At 41.5% G+C, this 18,452-nt stretch overlaps 1 protein-coding gene across 1 annotated transcript; it reads left to right on the forward strand.

The window, feature by feature from the left end:
• Positions 1–1,861: 1,861 nt before the first annotated feature.
• Positions 1,862–18,034, forward strand: keap1b (kelch-like ECH-associated protein 1b). Its single transcript, XM_030053601.1, has 7 exons — positions 1,862–1,954; positions 5,007–6,479; positions 9,648–9,893; positions 11,812–12,488; positions 13,675–13,880; positions 14,561–14,737; positions 16,028–18,034. Exons 2-7 carry the CDS (start codon positions 6,174–6,176, stop codon positions 16,291–16,293), a joined length of 1,878 nt encoding a protein of 625 aa, XP_029909461.1. The 5' UTR covers positions 1,862–1,954; positions 5,007–6,173; the 3' UTR covers positions 16,294–18,034.
• Positions 18,035–18,452: the final 418 nt, after the last annotated feature.

Raw genomic sequence — 18,452 nt, forward strand, 5'->3', positions numbered from 1 at the left:
GTACACACAGTAGCCTACCCAGGGACATAATATAAGCTCTTCCAGCTGTCAAAGAGAACTGGTTGCACACAAAGCTGCTCTGCTATTAAAGAAACACATCCATCATGTTCCTGTAAGACGAAATCTGGCACTGGCAAAATATGTAAGATATAGTTGTTTCATATTTTATTTAACCCTCAGTGACCCAATGACATACATATTTACAGAAATCATGCTACACAGGACTGTGATATCTTTAAGTGTATTTACAACTGTTTCTCCAGATGTTGTTAATACATGACCATTGCTGTTTCCAGCTCTGTGCCTGCTGTCAGACAGGTCATCACGTTAGGGAATCCTTCCTGTCCCCTCGCTTCCTTCCTGAAGCTAAACTCATACAACAGAGAGGGGAGGGGCTGTCACAGACATAGAAGCGGAGAGGTTAAGTCATCCTTTCTGGTGAAAAGGGATCATCTTCCCTGCTGCCCATCCTAACCATAGACAATATAAAGCGCAGCTGTAGCTGTCACCGTCTGTGTTACGGATGCATTGCCATTGCAGTGTTAGTTATTCCACACCCTAGAGATGTTTTGGGGTAAGTTTCTAATGTTTTCTCTGGAAGGCATGTTCAAAAGCCACCAAAATGTAACATTTATGAGAAAACTTCACAACAGAGCCAAGAGCAGTGTTTGGGTGTGAATTCACCCTACAAGTCCATCCTGGGGCTAAAGCCCACAACAAAAGAGAGGCAGACAAGTGTGAAGCTTGTCTTTGGTGCCCCAAGGGTAACACCTAATTCCTTAGGAGCTGTGCATGAAGGGCCGTTATAAGTGCAGGCTGATTCAAGGCTTCGCATAACTGTCATATTATATCAAGGCTTTGCCATGACAGGTGAAGATTCATCACCAATTTCATTTGCCCTGAGGATTTAATCTCTGCATGAATGGGTTTAACCAGGTGTGATCCCTGCTTCCGGCTAAGCTTTAGTCAGCAAAACCAATTTTATATTTGATACCACATGGCTATTGGCAGATCATTTCCAGATAATCAAAGCTCATTTGTCAAGATGTGTTTTTAACTAAATGTGCCTCTTTTTTTTTTTTTTTTTTTTTTTTTTTGCTATGACCCCTTTGTTGTCTCACAGTAGGCTTTTGGTGCCCCCCTGTGGCTGCCAACTAGAATAGACGATGCTGTATTGACCTGGATTACGTATTTTCCAGCAGAGAAAAAAAAACTTATTGGTGTGTCAGCACCTGCCTGGAGCAAGCAGTCTACTAAGCCATTATATACTGTAGAAGCCATTCCTCCAGACAAAGAGAGGAAGGTCTTCTGATACCTGAGCAAGCAAGGTAAGCTGCACATACAAGAAAGAGAGCATTTGAGGTTTTAGAATAGTGATGGGAAATTATATTTCTTTTTCTCTTGTATTGAATCATCCTTGTTTATAACATATTATTATAAGATATGAAAAAAATAGCCTTCATGAGTTGCAGTTTATTGTTTGGATTTCAACATTGCTTGTTGACACTGCCGCTCTTTAAATGATGTCACTTGTTCTGCTTGATGCATTTTCCTTGTGTAACCCTCTGAGATTGAGCTTTGCACATCGAAACATCCTACACAACTTATTATAAAGTAGCTCCAGTCTAGCCATGTCATGTTTGTCATGTTGGTCAGGCAGGTCTTATTTTTAACAGATTTGATTGACGTTAAAGCTACAGTTTCAGGCACCTTGCCAAGAACTGGCCTTTCTTTTCCTTTATTCTGAGAACTCCTTCGCAATAAAAGCGCTCTGCCTGCGGACATAGCGCCGCGCCTGTACGTGTCAACGGAGGCAGGTCCTGTGTTGCGGGGGCAGACTCTTATTGTGAAGGCGAGAGGAGGCCGGTACAATGCTTAGTCATGGTGAGTTACAGCTTTCCCCCCCGTTCATATGTGGCGCACAGCTCGGCAGACGGCGAAGGAGGAATTGAATGTGAGTTTCTTTTTGTACAAATTTAAGACGTAAAGGTTGATTTGTGTTTACGGACGTGTTGGTCGTTCCAAAGCGAGGCGGTGTTTACGAGTAATAATACATTTAGATGTCGCTTTGGTTGCATTTTTGTGCGCGGAACGACTCCGAGCCATTACGCTACTGTCTGTTATTATTATGAGGCTATTTTGCTGTCAGCTCTATTTCCGAAACGTTAAACTTATTATTCCGCGGGTCTCCGGTGTCGATGGGGGATAAATTGAGTTCACTCTCGTCGTAAATCACAGACTTTGATCGAGACTGGTTCGCTTGTGTCACCATTATTTCGGTGCATGCCCCAGCTCTGGATTATTTTGACCAAAACAAGCGCAGAATTTGTCAGCGCTAGTGATTTGATTCGAGGTGTAAAAAGGTCCTTTGTCTGAAAGCCTTAGTTAATGTTGGGTAGATTGCGCGGAAATCCCTTTCTATCTGGTGATATATTAGGGCTGCCTTCACTTCTGGGTCATGTTTTGGTACATCCAGTTCCACAGTTTGCTCGTTTTAGAGTTCAGGATGAGTCACTGATGAAAGCTCTCTGCCAAATGTCTATGAAACATGTTAAACGCTCACAGTATTTGTTTTGCTCGGGCTCAATCTTGGTCGCCTGCCTTCTTTCAGTGTCAAAGTTCTCGGTCGCTGCTGCTGTCCAATGCGAGCTGCAAGGCTTTCACTCAGCTGTTAGAAAACACTTGAAAGTTTGGCTCGGTGCAGTTAACTTAGCTATTGTGCAAGTTCTGCTGAATCGCATCCAAGGATTGCAGGCTGGAACAGTGGTTTCCAAGTGAGGTCCGGGGTCCTCCAGGGGTCCTTTGAGGGGCTCCAGGGCGTCCTCAATGGAGGAGCAATAGATCAACTAAACAATTGCTCCATTCCCCTATAAATAAGCGAGATGTGTAGGGATGTCTGTGTTGTTGGTAAGTTAGTTGGTGAAGCTTTGACAGTGAAATTACACAGGTGATTTAAGTCCATATAAAGTCAAATATTTTCTCATTTAGGGTTTCTTACACAGATGCAGGGCTGCACAATTTATCAAAATCGCCATATGTATAAATGCAATATCCATATCATAGGAGCTGCAATTTTTAGATAAAGCTTAAATGTGACTGTATACCCTACAAATCATATTCTCCTGGTTTGGTGCAGACCCCAGCAAAAATCACATCCTCCTCCTTTTGCTATTTTTTTCAGTTGAAATGAAAATTATGATGCAAAAATGATCACAACTGCAATATCTGTCATAATAATTACAGTATGTTTTTTAACCATATGGTGCTGCGCAGAAGTCATATTATCTGTTTGACCAGCGCTGAAAGCCATATAAACATCCAGGCTAGACTGCTCATTTGAAACTAGTTCTAGAGCAAATAAAGGATGTTCATGTCTTACCTGAAACTGTATCGGTGTTTGTTCGCTGACAAAACTTTGACCCATAACCTCTCACAGCCTGTCTGTCAGTGAGCAATTTCTAAGTGCATCTCAGAGAGAAAACGAGAGATAGAATTGAGCAACATGTTCTGCCGTGCAACTATTTTACCAAGAAATCTAGTGGACAGAAGCCTCGCCGAGAAATAGGAATCACAGTTCAGTTCATAGCCACGAGAATCCCTATCTTCACCGTCTCTATCGCAAGAAAGTTCCAGACATCATCATAAATATTTAGTTTCACTTCACCTCTACTGATTGAAATGTAGGACACAATGACCTACTTAGTTCTGCAGAATGGGAACCAACAAGGCCATATAACCTGGCCTGTGCACTGTATTCCCTTATCGCTGCTTCAGGTAATGATTACTGTGTGTGCACGGCTTCAGGTGCTTTGTTATATAATCCTGAAGATCCACAGCTGTGTTGGTGCTGAGTAACTCTGACTCCTCCTGATCAGAGAAGGCAAGACAGATGGGTGACTGTTCTCTTGTCATTGTTCATGGCAATTCATTCATACCGTGGAGGGAGGTAGGTTGTCTGAGGAAAAAGAGCAAGTGTCCTTTTCTCACGACCCAAGTCTGCACATTCCCTCCAAAAAAATAAGAGTTTGTTGGGAAGGAATTCATTCAGCATAGCCACATACTGAAATATTGAAATTAAAAGTATTCTGTGATGCTGAGCGAAACAAAAGGTCTTGACTAAGTCGATTATGTGGTTTATGGCTATGGTGGCAGAACTGGTGAGCGCTTGTGTGTACATGTGTTACTATTAGAGAGTGTCAGCGGGAGAGTATGATGGATTTCTTTAGCTCTAGCACATGCCATTCCTTCCATTTCATCCCCCCAGCTGGATTGGTCACAGGACAGGGCAAAAACACTCAAGTCACACTGGCCAGCTGGATTCGGGCCTAATATAAGTCACTCCGTCTTCTTTCATGGTGGACGTCATTACCCTACTATCCCCTACACACACACTCACACACCCTGCGTTCACATGAACCCCATGTGTCTCTATTTGTGCTAATAGTAGTACAGAAGTAAGAGATTTGGTTTAGACTTGGATTCAGCAAGAATTTCATTAACTTCTATATGTTATGCAATGGGAGATTGAATCTTCCTATCAAAAAACACACAATTTAAAAAGTCTCTTACTGCAAGTGAGTCACGATGACCAAGAGCCTGTTCACCATGACTAGGAGGAAACCTTGACCCCACTGCACTGTACCAGGAAGGATAGACCATGGGTGTGAACAGCTCAATGAACAAGAATGCAGCATCTCTGCCTAGATGAAAACGTTTGCTGCAGAGCCTCTTTAGCCGAGGCACCCTTCTTTCCTTATAAGTTGTCATTTGAGTTGCATTAGATCATATCTCTCAGCAGTCAGCAGTCACGTGAATATAAATGTCACAGATTTAGATAAACAGCAGCTGTGGTTTAAAAAACAAAAAACAGCACAGAATACGTAGAGTAGTAGCTTACACACGAATGGCATGGGTAGATGTAGCAGTATGAGGGATAAATAAAAGAATGTCTGACCACAGTGTGTAAATACAAGTCTGTCTCTCTCTCTTGCTCTCTTTCTCTCCAGTTGTCAGCTGAGCCAGCGGCTTCCCAGTAAACACAGCGGTGCAAACAGATTCCTTAGCAGGGCAACCTCGAGGAAGGCCTCTTCAGAGGAAGCCACTGAACACCCCCTCATTCCCGAGAGCTCCAAGTTACACTTATGACACTTTTGGCACTAGACCCTCTTTTTTTTCCTCCTACAGAGTTGACAAGGCTTACACGGCCTCATCCACAATATCCGACTCTGCAGCCCTCAGCAGAAGTGTAGCCCTGTGAGGGGAGCTTTAATTATTACCTCTGTTAAAATGTAGTTGTAAATCAGACATGATCTTTTATCCTTCTCTAGAGCAGCAGGAAATCGATATGCAAAACTGAGCTACCTAGTGTTTATCCTCACAGGCGTAAATGGTCACCTCCACATATCTATATTTTTGTATTTGTGTAGATTTTTATTGAGTTGTTTTGTTGAAGAGGGCCAGTCAGAAAATTTGGAAACAAGACATGAACTTCTAAAAACATGACCAGTTAGACAAAAGACAGATGTTGCAATAGGCTCCCCTGTTTGTTTAGACTGATCAACAGATTCATTGGCGAGTGTCGACATCCTCCTCCAGAAAGAAAAAAAATCACTTGTGTTGCCAACACAAACAGTTGAACTAAAACAGAAAGGAAAGAAGGATTTCTTGGTGGGGTTTTTTTTTTTTTTTTGGGTGGTGGTGTTGTACCGCTTAATTCTGCCCGCCATAAAACCTTTTGTCTCATTTCTCCTGTGAATTATAGTAAAATCAAAGTTAACCTTCAGACAGAGCCAGAGGAATCCACAACTGAACATATTATTGATGCAGTAAATCACACTGGAACCTGCACCAAACTGCAGTACAAACAGCCATGACTGGCAGTTGGCAGAGAAGACTCTTGTAGCTCCTTACTGATAAACATGGCTGGGTTTGATGACTAAGAAGACAAGGGATATCCTCATATCCGTAAACTAGTCTTAAACTTGCACTGTTTTACTAAAACAAGAATCGGGTATACCCTGTAGAAACCCTGAAGCTTCTGCAAAACCCCCTCCAAGTTCGTCGGTTCCATCTTTCCCTTATTTTGCTCATGCTCTTCGGTGGAGCGAGGATGTCCCATAACACCGCCCGCTGTTCTTGAGTAGGAGGTGAAGGAGGAGGAGAACGGGTAGGAAATGACAGAGTGCCTGACAGAATGCAAAGCGCTGGTGACGCCGTCCACACGCAACGGCCACCGCGTCTTCAGCTACACACTAGAGAGCCACACGGCGGCCGCCTTCGCCATCATGAACGAGCTGCGCCTGGAGCGGCAGCTGTGCGACGTGACGCTGCGTGTGCGCTACAACGACCTGGAGGCGGTGGACTTTGTGGCTCATAAGGTGGTTCTGGCCTCTTCCTCCCCGGTCTTCAGGGCCATGTTCACCAACGGCCTGAAGGAGTGCGGCATGGAGGTGGTGCCCATCGAGGGGATCCACCCTCGGGTGAGTCCAATTTTAGCCTGGAATGCTTTATGGCACTAAGGGACATAATTGCTTTACTGCACACAATAGGAGGAGGGCTGCCAATTTTTTTTTTTTTTTTTTTTTTTTTTAGCACAAACCCAACTAAAGCAGGCGGATTCTCACATCAGCAGAGGTGGGAAGTAACGAAGTACAAATACTTCGTTACCGTACTTAAGTAGATTTTTCAGGTATCTGTACTTTACTTGAGTATTTAATTTTCTTCCGACTTTTTACTTTTACTCCCTACATTTGAACACAACTATCTGTACTTTTTACTCCTTACATTGTCAAAACAGGCTCGTTACTTCTCTCTCCCTCTCTCTCTCTTTTTGGTGGGGGCGGGCGGGCTCGTTACCACCAAGAAAAAACTTTACAACACCTGCACCGGCCCCGTACGAGTCCAAAAGGCAGAGAAAGTTTCGAGGCTACAGCAGCGCATCGACATAGATTGTGTAACAAAGCGAAGAGGTGCCACTCCGCTCTAGTTTCACTGGCTAACAGCAGCACACTGGCTTAGCTTGTCTATTCAGAGAAGAGGTATCTCTTCAGCTAATTTTTCAATCTATGTTATCACATGCATACTCCTGCTCATTCATTGGTAGTTGAATAGTTAGGTCTGTTTGATAAGTAATTTACATTATTAAAACAAATAATAATTTAACATATTGTTAAATTATTGGAGTCAAGCTTACTGGTAAACATCTACTCCTTCAAAATAATTTATTATGTTCTACAACTCATAAACATACACCAACACTACATACCAAGTGTTTGAGCAACATATCTCCTCTGGGCTACAAAAGATCCATGGTAAAAAATTATTAACATTAACGCTGAAGCCCTCCCCCACAGTTTCAAAAAATCCTGGAGGAAACCCTGCACAGAGAGGGAAAGGGAGAGAGGGCGCGGGGCGTGATAGCAGTTAAGAAAAAGAAAACCATAAAGAGAAATCTGGAGACATGGAGGAAGACAGTTGCCAGGGAAGACAACTTTAGCCAACAACAAAACAGAGTCGGAGAAGCAAGAAAAAAAAATGTTAAAAGTCATATACGTTAGGTATAGTGTTGAGAGTACCAAAGCTATTATCAAGGTACTCATTCAAGACCTCTGGTCAGTTCAGTCTTGATATTGTGTGAAACTGGGCTGGCAGCAAAACTAGACTGTTGAGTGATTTTTATTCTCTCTGTACCAGCACTTTGCAGGTTGTTAATAAAAGAGGAAAAGTTCCTGTTTTGTGTGCCCTGAACTTTTTTTTCGTCAAAAAGTTATCAAAAAGGTATATGTATCATTAATGGTAAAAAATTCATTTTTACTTTTTGCTTTTGTACTTAAGTACATTTCAGAGCCTGTACTTTCTTACTTTTACTTGAGTAAAGAAGTTGAATTGGTACTTCTACTTTTACCAGAGTCTTTTCTCACACAGGTATCTTTACTTCTACTTAAGTACAGAATGTCAGTACTTTTGCCACCTCTGCACATCAGTGATATCTTCTTTGTGACAGGAAGCAGCAGGATTTATGGCAAATAAGCACTGATGTGGGTTAGAGCCTACCAATTACATTGACTAAGGTTTCCTAAATGTTAATTATTAGAGCCCTAACAATGTATTGACCAGCTGATATTTGTTTATCACAGCTATATTATTTCAGTGTATATGTTCAGTGATGTGCAAAAAAAAAAAAAAAAACAGTACCAAAAAATAGGGCTGATCCCTTTTGGGCTACCAGTTGATTAATGAGTTGGGGAGAAGAAAATGCGAATAGATAGATATATTAGCTCAGTGTGAAAGGCTTATATGTTTTTTGTTATGATTTGAGTTACTTGAACAAGATTTTGCCTGTGTTGCATATCAGAACTATTAATTAAAGGTGCACTATGGCAAAAAAGAGGATTTCATCAATCAAAGAAATCCTTACGTGGGAACAGCCCTAGTAAAAAGCCTAATTTTAAAAACCGTGTTGCCATTAATTTGTCCATCAGGCTCCTTTGTTTGCAGTAGCTTGTGAGCATGTGAGTTGGCAGGGCTCGCACAGCTGAGCAGATGGTGGCGGGGACCGTTAAGAAGTTATCAAGTTTATTGGTCAGCTGTAAAGTATCAAGCCTCCAGTACTTACCATGAATGCAAATATTTGATTAATAAATTGATGATTGCTTGCTACTAATGTGTGTATAAAAGAAATAGCCATTATGTTGTTTCATATGTTTTTTAGTCCTCAATATGAATATTAGTGTCTGTCCCAAAAATCCAGTATTGGTTGGGCTCTAGTAATTATAGAGTAATGTATTATTAGTTAATTTGCCAATGACATGTTATACTTTAGAATTCAAAATGATGTGTGTGGTTCATTAAAGTTAAAATATATTACGGTGACAGTGCATTTCATACAATATGAACTTTTCAGTGTGAGATTCTACTCCCGGTTGTGAAATTGACGAAGGTAAAGCCTTGAAAATAATAGCTTTATCACAGATGATAAAACCAGGTTGTGTACAGTCAGTTTGACCTTAATAATCACATATTTTTGAGTAGTGCAGCATGTGTTTTCTCAGATAGACGGGGTGTTTGCCAAGCGCATGCAGACACGCACGCATTCAGTTATCAGCCTGCTACTTGTTAGCTTAAGAGATGCCAGTGTGCCTGTCCCCTGCATAGGAGACTCGCTGATAGATGAAGTGTCAAAAGCGTGTCTCAGCCATGTACATTCAATAAAGATCATGTGATTACAACACTGCTGCCACTGAGAAACCTCGCTCACTGTTATACAGAGGCAACTTGGGTCTGTGCCACAGCTTTTACAGCTTTTTTTCCTCATTTGTGCACCGGATTATGTGGAAAAATGTCTGGTCAAACAGCTGTAATGTAAAAATGTAATCAGGTTTAATTAACCTGTTGTTCTTTCTCTTGAACCCTGCCACATTTCTCCTCTTTATGGCTATCCTCTCCTGATCTGTTGCTGCTTTGTTGGCCTTTCATTTTCTTCTTCCTTTTTGCTCTGCTCCACATTAATGTTCCTTTTTTTGTCCCATCTTGTCCCATCCTCTTCCTCTCATCTATCCACCACTCCCTCTCCTACAACCCATCATTTTGATCCCTCTTACCTTTGATCCCTGGTTTCTACCCTCTCCTCCCCGCCATCTCTCATTCAGGTTATGGACAGACTGATAGAGTTTGCCTACACAGCCAGTATCTCTGTAGGGGAGAAGTGTGTGATCCATGTGATGAATGGCGCAGTCATGTACCAGATTGACAGTGTGGTCAAGGCCTGCTGTGATTTCCTGGTCCAACAGCTCGACCCCAGCAACGCCATTGGCATCGCCAACTTTGCTGAGCAAATTGGCTGCACAGAGCTCCACCAGAAGGCCCGTGAATACATCTACATGAACTTTAGCCAGGTAAAGGTTGTTTTATTCCCCTTCTTCATTATTAAATAGATGGAAGGAATGAGAGACATGCACAATCAGGAGACAAATAAAGGGAAAATAAAGTATTAAAAAAACCTGAAAAATCATTTATCAAACAAAAATGCCAGACCTTTCCTGATTACACCTTCACTGTTATCACTAAGATATAAGAATTTGCTTACTTTTCTCCTTGCATATTGTGTTTCTTGGTTGCTGGAAAGAATGAGGAAGCAGGATGAATACACACTTTTGGCCCTGCTGACTTTCTATGAGGATTTGGCCTTATTTCCACACTGTAGATGAAATAATGAATTAATTATTAATAAAACATAAAAAAAAAAAATCAGTAGGTTAGTCAACAATAAAAAAGAAAATGTGTTAATCAGAGTTATACTAAGCTCCTGGGCTTGATTGTAATCTATTCAAATAAATTTTATTTTATTTTTTTTATTTATTTCAAGACCACAAACGAAAGGTGTGGTTATGGATCAGACAATACAGAAGTTAATTATGGTGGTATTGAAAGAGCAATAGTCAAGAACACCACCTTCCCAGTTAGTTAGTTGTGATGCACAGAAGTGGCAGGTGAAAATGAAAGTATGAGCCATTCATTCTGCCCAGGAACTTGGACAGGGAAATGACGTATTTATGAGATTTGATGACGCCATTCATTGCATTCATTGCTTTGCCACACTGTTACCCTATATGTGAGTTCAAGAGCCATCAGCCCGGGATACATGCTGTTCTCCCTGTTGTATCAATACATTGGTTTCACCTACTTCTTTTTGAGGACATTGACATGCTTATTCAATAGATAAGAGTCTCAGCAGATTCAGTATTGGCCACCTAGTCTAAAATCAGATAGGATCAGGCCGAACCCATGTTTTAGTTTCACTGTAAAGGGAGCCACAAATTCAAGAGAAATTCATCTGTACAGTACCAGCTCCTAACTGAAAAACGAAACAGAGCTTGACTGTTTTAAGTCATTATTGCCCCCAGGAACCTATGTCTCTGGGTGCTGTGGTGTAAGTGAGTACGGTTTCACTTGTTCCACTGCAGTTTCTGTAGGCCTACTTTTTCACTGCGGTGGTTTTGTGTGGTGGCAGTCAAGTGTGTGTGCTGTGAGTCATGGTATGAGTAGTGTGGTGGTAACATTTATGAGTTAACCTGTGCTCAGAGCATGCTCACCTTCAGTGTCAGTCACGTCGTGTGAATTCTCTCCATGGATCAGTAGAAGAAAAGCTCAAATAAACCACACACATTCATTTATCAACATGAGTTATATTTCCCGGGATGAATAACTTATGGCCTCCCAATATCAACTTTTATTGAAAGAGCTAACCTGAATGCAAATCGATAGAGGGCATTTTTGTAGACTATGTCATGATCCTCATGAGTGCCAAATACCTCACCTTGGACTTGTTCAGGTCCAAGCATTTTCCTTTTTATTTTTTTTGTTTTTTGTTTTTTTTTTAAACATTACTAATAGTTGCTTCAAAGGCATGAAATCAGTTCCTCTGGGTATTCAGTATCGTCTTAAAAATAAAATTGAAATTTGACCCAATGAGTCACACCAAGGCATGGTTTCTTTTTGAAAAGGGTTTGCCTGCATGTTTCCAGCTGTTATTGTTTTGACTCATTTGCAGTCTTTATTTGATCAAATGTACCATGGTTAGTTCTTTGACTTTTTCCAAAGAGGCAACACTTGTTTTTACTAAAAAGTTTGTATTGTACAAAGTCTCCTCCCCTCTGGCATATCCAATGTTATCGTTATATTCCAGTTGTTTTCATAACTTTTAGACACTCGAGTAGACATTTCTTTGGATTCTTTAGTTTAATTGAAAGTGAGCACAGTATATTTGTCCTCAAAAATTTTATGAAAGGTTTCCATTCTCCCTCCTGCTCCCAGGTGGCGACGCAGGAGGAGTTCTTCAACCTGTCGCACTGCCAGCTGGTGACGCTCATCAGCCGCGATGAGCTCAATGTGCGCTGCGAGTCCGAGGTCTTCCAGGCTTGTGTGGCCTGGGTGCGCTACGACAGGGAGAACCGGCGACCGTACGTCCAGGCGTTACTCCAGGCTGTGCGCTGCCATTCCCTCACCCCCAACTTCCTGCAGGCTCAGCTCCAGTCTCTGGAGTGGGATCCCCAATGTAAAGACTACCTAGCCCAGATCTTCCAAGACCTCACCCTCCACAAGCCCACCAAAGTCAACTCCTGCCGAACTCCCAAGGTGCCACAGCTCATCTACACGGCAGGGGGCTATTTTCGTCAGTCCCTCAGCTACCTGGAGGCGTATAACCCCTGTACAGGAGCCTGGCTGAGGCTAGCCGACCTCCAGGTGCCCCGCAGTGGCCTGGCAGCCTGTGTGATCAGTGGACTTTTCTATGCAGTTGGGGGAAGAAACAACGCTCCTGATGGCAACATGGACTCGAATACGTTGGACTGCTACAATCCTATGAACAATTGCTGGCTGCCCTGTGCACCAATGAGTGTGCCAAGGAACCGAATCGGAGTTGGTGTCATTGATGGCATGATCTATGCAGTGGGCGGGTCACATGGTTGTATTCATCACAACAGCGTGGAAAGGTAAGTGATCAGGCCATTTAATAAGCAACTGTTACGCCTGCTTTGAGTGTGTTGTGTGTGGGATTTGGTTTGTGCCAGGATTTTTTTAATGCCAAATAAATTACAATAAATTGAACATTTTGATAAAATAGAATTGCTATGAATAGGAAGTTTGGATCAGTTTATTAACAGGCAATTGAGATGTCTGACTGCAGGCAGCAGAAGTAATTTGCAATACCAGCTAATGCTCTGGTCTGTTTATTATGTTTGGTCATTTACTGCCCAGAGTGCAGGGATAAGGTAATTTCCTCTATCAATCCCCCTTGGAAATAAATTGGTTTGCCTAACATTTGTTCCACTTCCTGTAATTTATTTTTAGCTCAGAAAAGGCAGCTGTGAGGAACTCGTGTGTGTGTGTGTGTGTGTGTGTGTGTGTGTGTGTTGTAAATCTGAACACTACGTGAGATAAAGGCTAAAAATTGAGCAGGAAAAGGTTTCATAAGAGTCATTCATCACGTCCACTCCACTTGTCTACTTGTAAGAAAAAAATTACACTAAACTGCCCACCCTCTTTAAAGGTTAATATTATACAGTTCCACTGAAAAAAAATGCAGCTTTTTAAGACACCCTGCTTATTAGTAATCCATCATCTTAAAGGTGCATTTTTGTTTGTTTGGCTGTGTCTTGGCAGTTGTGGGCTAGACCGCCCGCCAGCAGCAACATCAGTTTTAATGGGCAATAAAACGGGCTGTAGGAAGTGTTAAACGCCCAACCCATCAACATGTCCCACCAACAAGTGTTTAATGCATTTGTCCTGCTCCACAGGCATGATTCAGGCCAAGAGAGGGGCCAGTAACAAATAACGCATGTTGACTGGACCAGCAAAATTGTCAAAAGTCTTAATCTGTCAAAGTGTCTGTAGCATAACACATTACATTAATAGTCTATTGAGAATTCACTACTGAAAAATTCATATAAGCAGTGAGTTTTTATATCATTTCTGCCCCTCAGCTGTGACGCAGACTGCTGGCAGTGACAAATAACAAATATTAACCCGGCAAACAAATCTGTCCATAGAAAGGGCAGGTGCTTAAACTACCAGAACATCCGTCTAACATTTCAGAATAAAAATAGATTGTGGTGCTTCAGCAGACTATGCATTTTGAAAATAGACTTTTAATGGATTTGTGTTGGCTCCGCTGTGCAGGTATGATCCAGAGAGGGACCAGTGGCAGCTGGTAGCGCCCATGTTGACGCGGCGTATCGGCGTGGGGGTGGCCGTCATCAATCGGCTGCTTTATGCCGTGGGAGGATTTGACGGGACCCACCGGCTCAGCTCCTCTGAGTGCTACAACCCCGAGAAGGACGAGTGGAAGACCGTGGCTGCCATGAACACTGTCCGCTCCGGAGCAGGTGAGGAAGTAGAGAACTGCTGTCAGATGAAAACTTTTTTAACCCAAAAACGTTAACTTTTTCAGAAGTTAAGTTTCATGCATTTATTTTCACATTGAAAGCCATTTTTGATAACGTTTAAAAATAAAAAAAAAAATAAAAAAAATTTAAAAATGTGGGAATTTGTAAGCCTTGGGGTCATGAAAATTAGACAGCAGACGGCTCATAAGTGTGTAAATGCTCTGTCAAATACAAGTTAAGACAAGACAAACAAAAAAGATTCCTAAGCTGTTTTTACAGTAGCAGCATGAGCATATAAGATAAGAAAATGCTCATGTCAAGGTAGTATTTGCACTACCTTGGTAGTATTTGTAATTTTTGTAACCACAGTGGCAGTGGCGTAGAATAGCCCTTTTTTTTTTTTTATAATAGTCCTGTAACAGTTTAATAAATGTGTATCATGGCATTGATTTTATAGATAATCAAGACATTGCAAGCTTCGCACGTCCCCTACCTTCTTCTGAACATCTCTAAATGACCAGGCACATGTAACAATAGTGAAAACAGTGCAAATATTTAAAAGACTTTCTCATGTCTTTTTTTTCTTTTCAAACATTGACATTTGCTATTCTTGGAGGATTTGCCACTGTTTGCCTGTGTCCAGAAAATGCAAGCTAAGTGACCCTCTCATCTCCTTCCAGGTGTGTGCGCTCTGGGGAACCGCATCTATGTGATGGGCGGCTATGACGGCACCAACCAGCTGAACACAGTGGAGCGCTACGATGTGGAGACGGACACGTGGAGCTTTGCTGCCTCCATGAAGCACCGACGCAGCGCTCTGGGTGTCACCACGCACCATGGACGCATTTATGTGCTGGGTGAGAAGCTGGATTGTGCAAAAAAAAAAAAAAAAAAAAAAAAAAACTTGTGGAGCATGGCCATTGCTTTCTTTCTTTTGTAATGCAAAGGTGCTATACCTTTTATTATGAAGAGCAATGCATTGACTGAGGATTGTAAGGTAATTCTAGGCTCATACACTGACACGTTTACACATCTCACGCCAATCTAATAATCTCACGTTATATATATATATTACTGATGTAGCACCTGCCTGACATGGTATTTACTCAGTAAAGAGCCCTGTGATTTAACCAGCACCTGCTGTTACGATTTCCAGAGAGTAAACACCTATTTTCTCCTGTGTTCAAAGAACTTTGCAATGATTACAAGGTTAAATGGTCTCAAATATTAATCAGCACTTGTTGGCACTCAGCACTCACCTGTTATTACGAAGAAAAAAAAATCATCCAAAAAAATATGTGGCCCCATTACATGGGGATTCCTAATAATATGTAGTTCAGCGACCTTGTGAATGAACTTGCATTGTGTAGCCAGTAACTACCCGACACAAAACCAATATATTATGTATTCAGTTATTTATTTATAGGAGATCAGTATGGTTGCAGAACTAAATGATCCCTCTGTTTAATCAGTGCTTGCCAATACAGCTGAAACATCAGATTCCCACTCATTTTCCCCATAGGGAATTTGATTTTTAGCTATAATATTGACCGATCAGCTGTAAGGTATATTATAAAAATTCAACATTACTCACAAGCTGTAGCAAGTTCTCAGCAATCAGAGAGGTTTCTGTTGCTATAGAAACAGTATCAGCTCCAAAGTTGCACATAGTTTGCAGCTGGACCAGAACCAAGTAAGTTAATCAGCTGGCAGAATGTATCAGTGATTTGAATTAATCAGTGGAAATTTGGGAAAGCTCTACCACACTTCTGATCTCTGTTTTTGATTGGCTGAAAGGCCTTTTGATTAGTGCAAATATCTTCCAATACTGGCACACTGATGTTTACTTTCAAAACCTTCAGTACCTGTAAGTACAAAGCAGCAATACCCAGTTGGTACACAGTGATTGATTGACTTTATTGCAAGTAATTAAAGACATCACTATATCAAATGCTATATGATGAGAGTAGTTCATTGCACTTAAAGCACACAATCTTGCACCTTTCTCTTGTTTCTCTGACTGTATTGTTATAAGCTCATTATTCGACTGGGTTGATTCAGTTCAGCTCTGTAATCTGTATTTAACCTCAAAGAGACCATTAACAAGACCGTCTTCATAGAATAAAGCATCTATCATATGTCTACAGGAGGTTATGATGGCAACACCTTCCTGGACAGTGTGGAGTGTTACGACCCAGAGACAGACACGTGGGCGGAGGTGACGCGCATGACATCGGGGCGGAGCGGCGTGGGTGTGGCCGTTACCATGGAGCCCTGCCAGAAAGAACTGTCTCAGTGTCAGAAGTCTGAGAAGGAGAATGGCGCAGTGTCGCCGGCCTTTCACCCAGCCACCTCTGGTTTTGGCTCTCATCACATCCAGCGGCACAGCGGGACCTTCGGCAAGGGCACTTGAGGCCGACCGCCAGTACCTCCGAGAACTCCCCCCAACACATATCTCCCCACACACACAAACACACACACACACACACACACACACACACACACACTCTGAGCTCTCTCTTCTGTCTTCCGTAATAAAAAAAGGCTCCTCACCACTGAGTAAGAACAGTCACTCTGACCCCCCACCTCCAGCTGCGTCTTTGATTCTCCAGCTGGCGCTTCATTTTGATGAGGAGTTCAAAACACAAAATCAACAACAGTTTACTTGGATAGTCTGATGTTGTTACTCAACTAGCAGGTGGCAAAACTTGATGTTCAACAAAGTGACACTTGTCTACTTGCTCGTGACCTCAGCCTGGCCCTAACTCTACGATTAACCCTAACACACACACACTGAATATCTTTGCATATTTATTACACTGTAGTTTCAGCGGATGGAGTTTGCAGTGACTCATTGTAGTCGCCTGATGGTAGCTTGAGTATCAACATCGGATTTTCCAAAACAAAGTGCGACCACAAGATATTTCAATTCTGCCTCAAGACCTGGACTTTGATTCATTTGTTGTCAATAAATTGTGATCAGTCAAATCAGACAGACCTTTGATCAGTCCAGCTGTGTGTTCAGTTCTGGCACTTGAAGTCCCCAATTGGACCAACATCTCCCAGGTTTAACCCATGGGAGAGAAGGGCTGCATACTAAAACAGGCCATTTGTTGGCCTAGTGCTGCTCAAAGAGTAGTCAGGGGCTCTTTTTTCTACTTCAAGACCAGCCTGCGAAGAAAAGCTGGATCTAAGTGGGGAGAAAATATTAACCCATTATTTAAAAAAAAAAAAAAAGAAAAAAGAAAGAGAAAAAAAGGTGAGAAGACAAAGTAGCATTTGTCAATGTAAGATAATAGAGTTCAAAGTGCCATTACCATGCCGATAGGCATTACTGTCATCAGTATATTCTCTTAAGGTGCTTGAGTTGGAAAGGCACAAGCTGAGGCACTGTGTGGTGTGGAGAAATCGGTGGAGTTGACCCAGACAGCCACAAGATGAAGCTTTTACTTCAAAACGACATCTACGATTCAAATATATTCCGCATAAAACGGGACCTCGGTGTTAGCTGCATAATAGTACATATCCTCTCAACAATAGCCACTGGATCAGAAAGTGCTGGTTTGGTTTAAGGAAAATAGTGAGCATCGCTTCTTGTTAAGTCTGTCACAGAGCAGTCCATTAAGATGAATTGAACATGGAGTGCCAAGATTGTGGAGGAACAGGTTTTGACTAAATTTAAAGGAAGGGGAATACTGTAGCATTTAGAAACTTTAGATTCAAGACATCTCACTGAATGTGTTTTCTTAAAACAGAAAAACACTAATTTTCTGACCTTACTGAGATCCACCCCTACAGTTGACATTTGGTTTTCACATCCACCAGACCTCAAAAACTGAAGTGACCATGTTTGTGCATTAGTGTTCAAATATTGTAATGAAAGAGAAAAAAATGCTTAAAGAAATGTATTTGTAACAGCAATTTAAGCTACAAAGGTTTTTTAAGTGACGTTTTGTACATTGATATTCTAAGAAGTCTTGTACAGAATTTAAGAGCTCAGTTTTTTATTTATTTGTTCTGGTCCTTTTGTTTTCTCGTTCCTCTAAACTGACATCAACTTTGTATTGAATTGGACTCTGGTGTTGTGTTTCTGACTAACTAGCATGCATTGTAACTAAATAGGAATGCCTGCGAATGCTAATTTTGAATGTTTGCTTCAGTTTGAAAGGGACATTTTTCCTGTCCATCTGTAGTTGGAATGGAAATTAGAATATTTAAAGTCTGCTTTGTAATTTTTTTTTTTTTTTTTTTTCAGCAAATGACACCCTGTACAAAAATACATTGTAAAGTAAAAGTATATGTTTATTGTAACACCGTGGTAATGTTGTGGTCTTAATTTGTGAGCATAACTTGGATATGTTGTACACATTTAAGCAAGGCAGAAAATAAAGACACGTTTTCAGAGGCGACAGCGACCACTAGGTGGGGTCAAAGCCCTTTTTAAATTACAGCCGGCCTCGTGTCAGCTCGCTGATCATATAAATAATGAAATATTAAATGATGTCATGTCTCCCTATGAGGTACGAACAGTCAAGTCCACTAGGTGCCAGGCCCAGCAAATGTTTTCTTGAT

The sequence above is a fragment of the Myripristis murdjan genome, chromosome 1, assembly GCF_902150065.1.
Source record: "Myripristis murdjan chromosome 1, fMyrMur1.1, whole genome shotgun sequence".
Taxonomy (NCBI): domain Eukaryota; kingdom Metazoa; phylum Chordata; class Actinopteri; order Holocentriformes; family Holocentridae; genus Myripristis; species Myripristis murdjan.

Excerpts from the sequence above, each read along its gene's own strand:
- keap1b (XM_030053601.1), top strand. The coding sequence starts at position 6,174 with ATGACAGAGTGCCTGACAGAATGCAAAGCGCTGGTGACGCCGTCCACA. Across the intron at positions 6,480-9,647 it reads TCGAGGGGATCCACCCTCGG|GTTATGGACAGACTGATAGA; the intron begins GTGAGTCCAATT and ends TCTCTCATTCAG. Across the intron at positions 13,881-14,560 it reads CACTGTCCGCTCCGGAGCAG|GTGTGTGCGCTCTGGGGAAC; the intron begins GTGAGGAAGTAG and ends ATCTCCTTCCAG.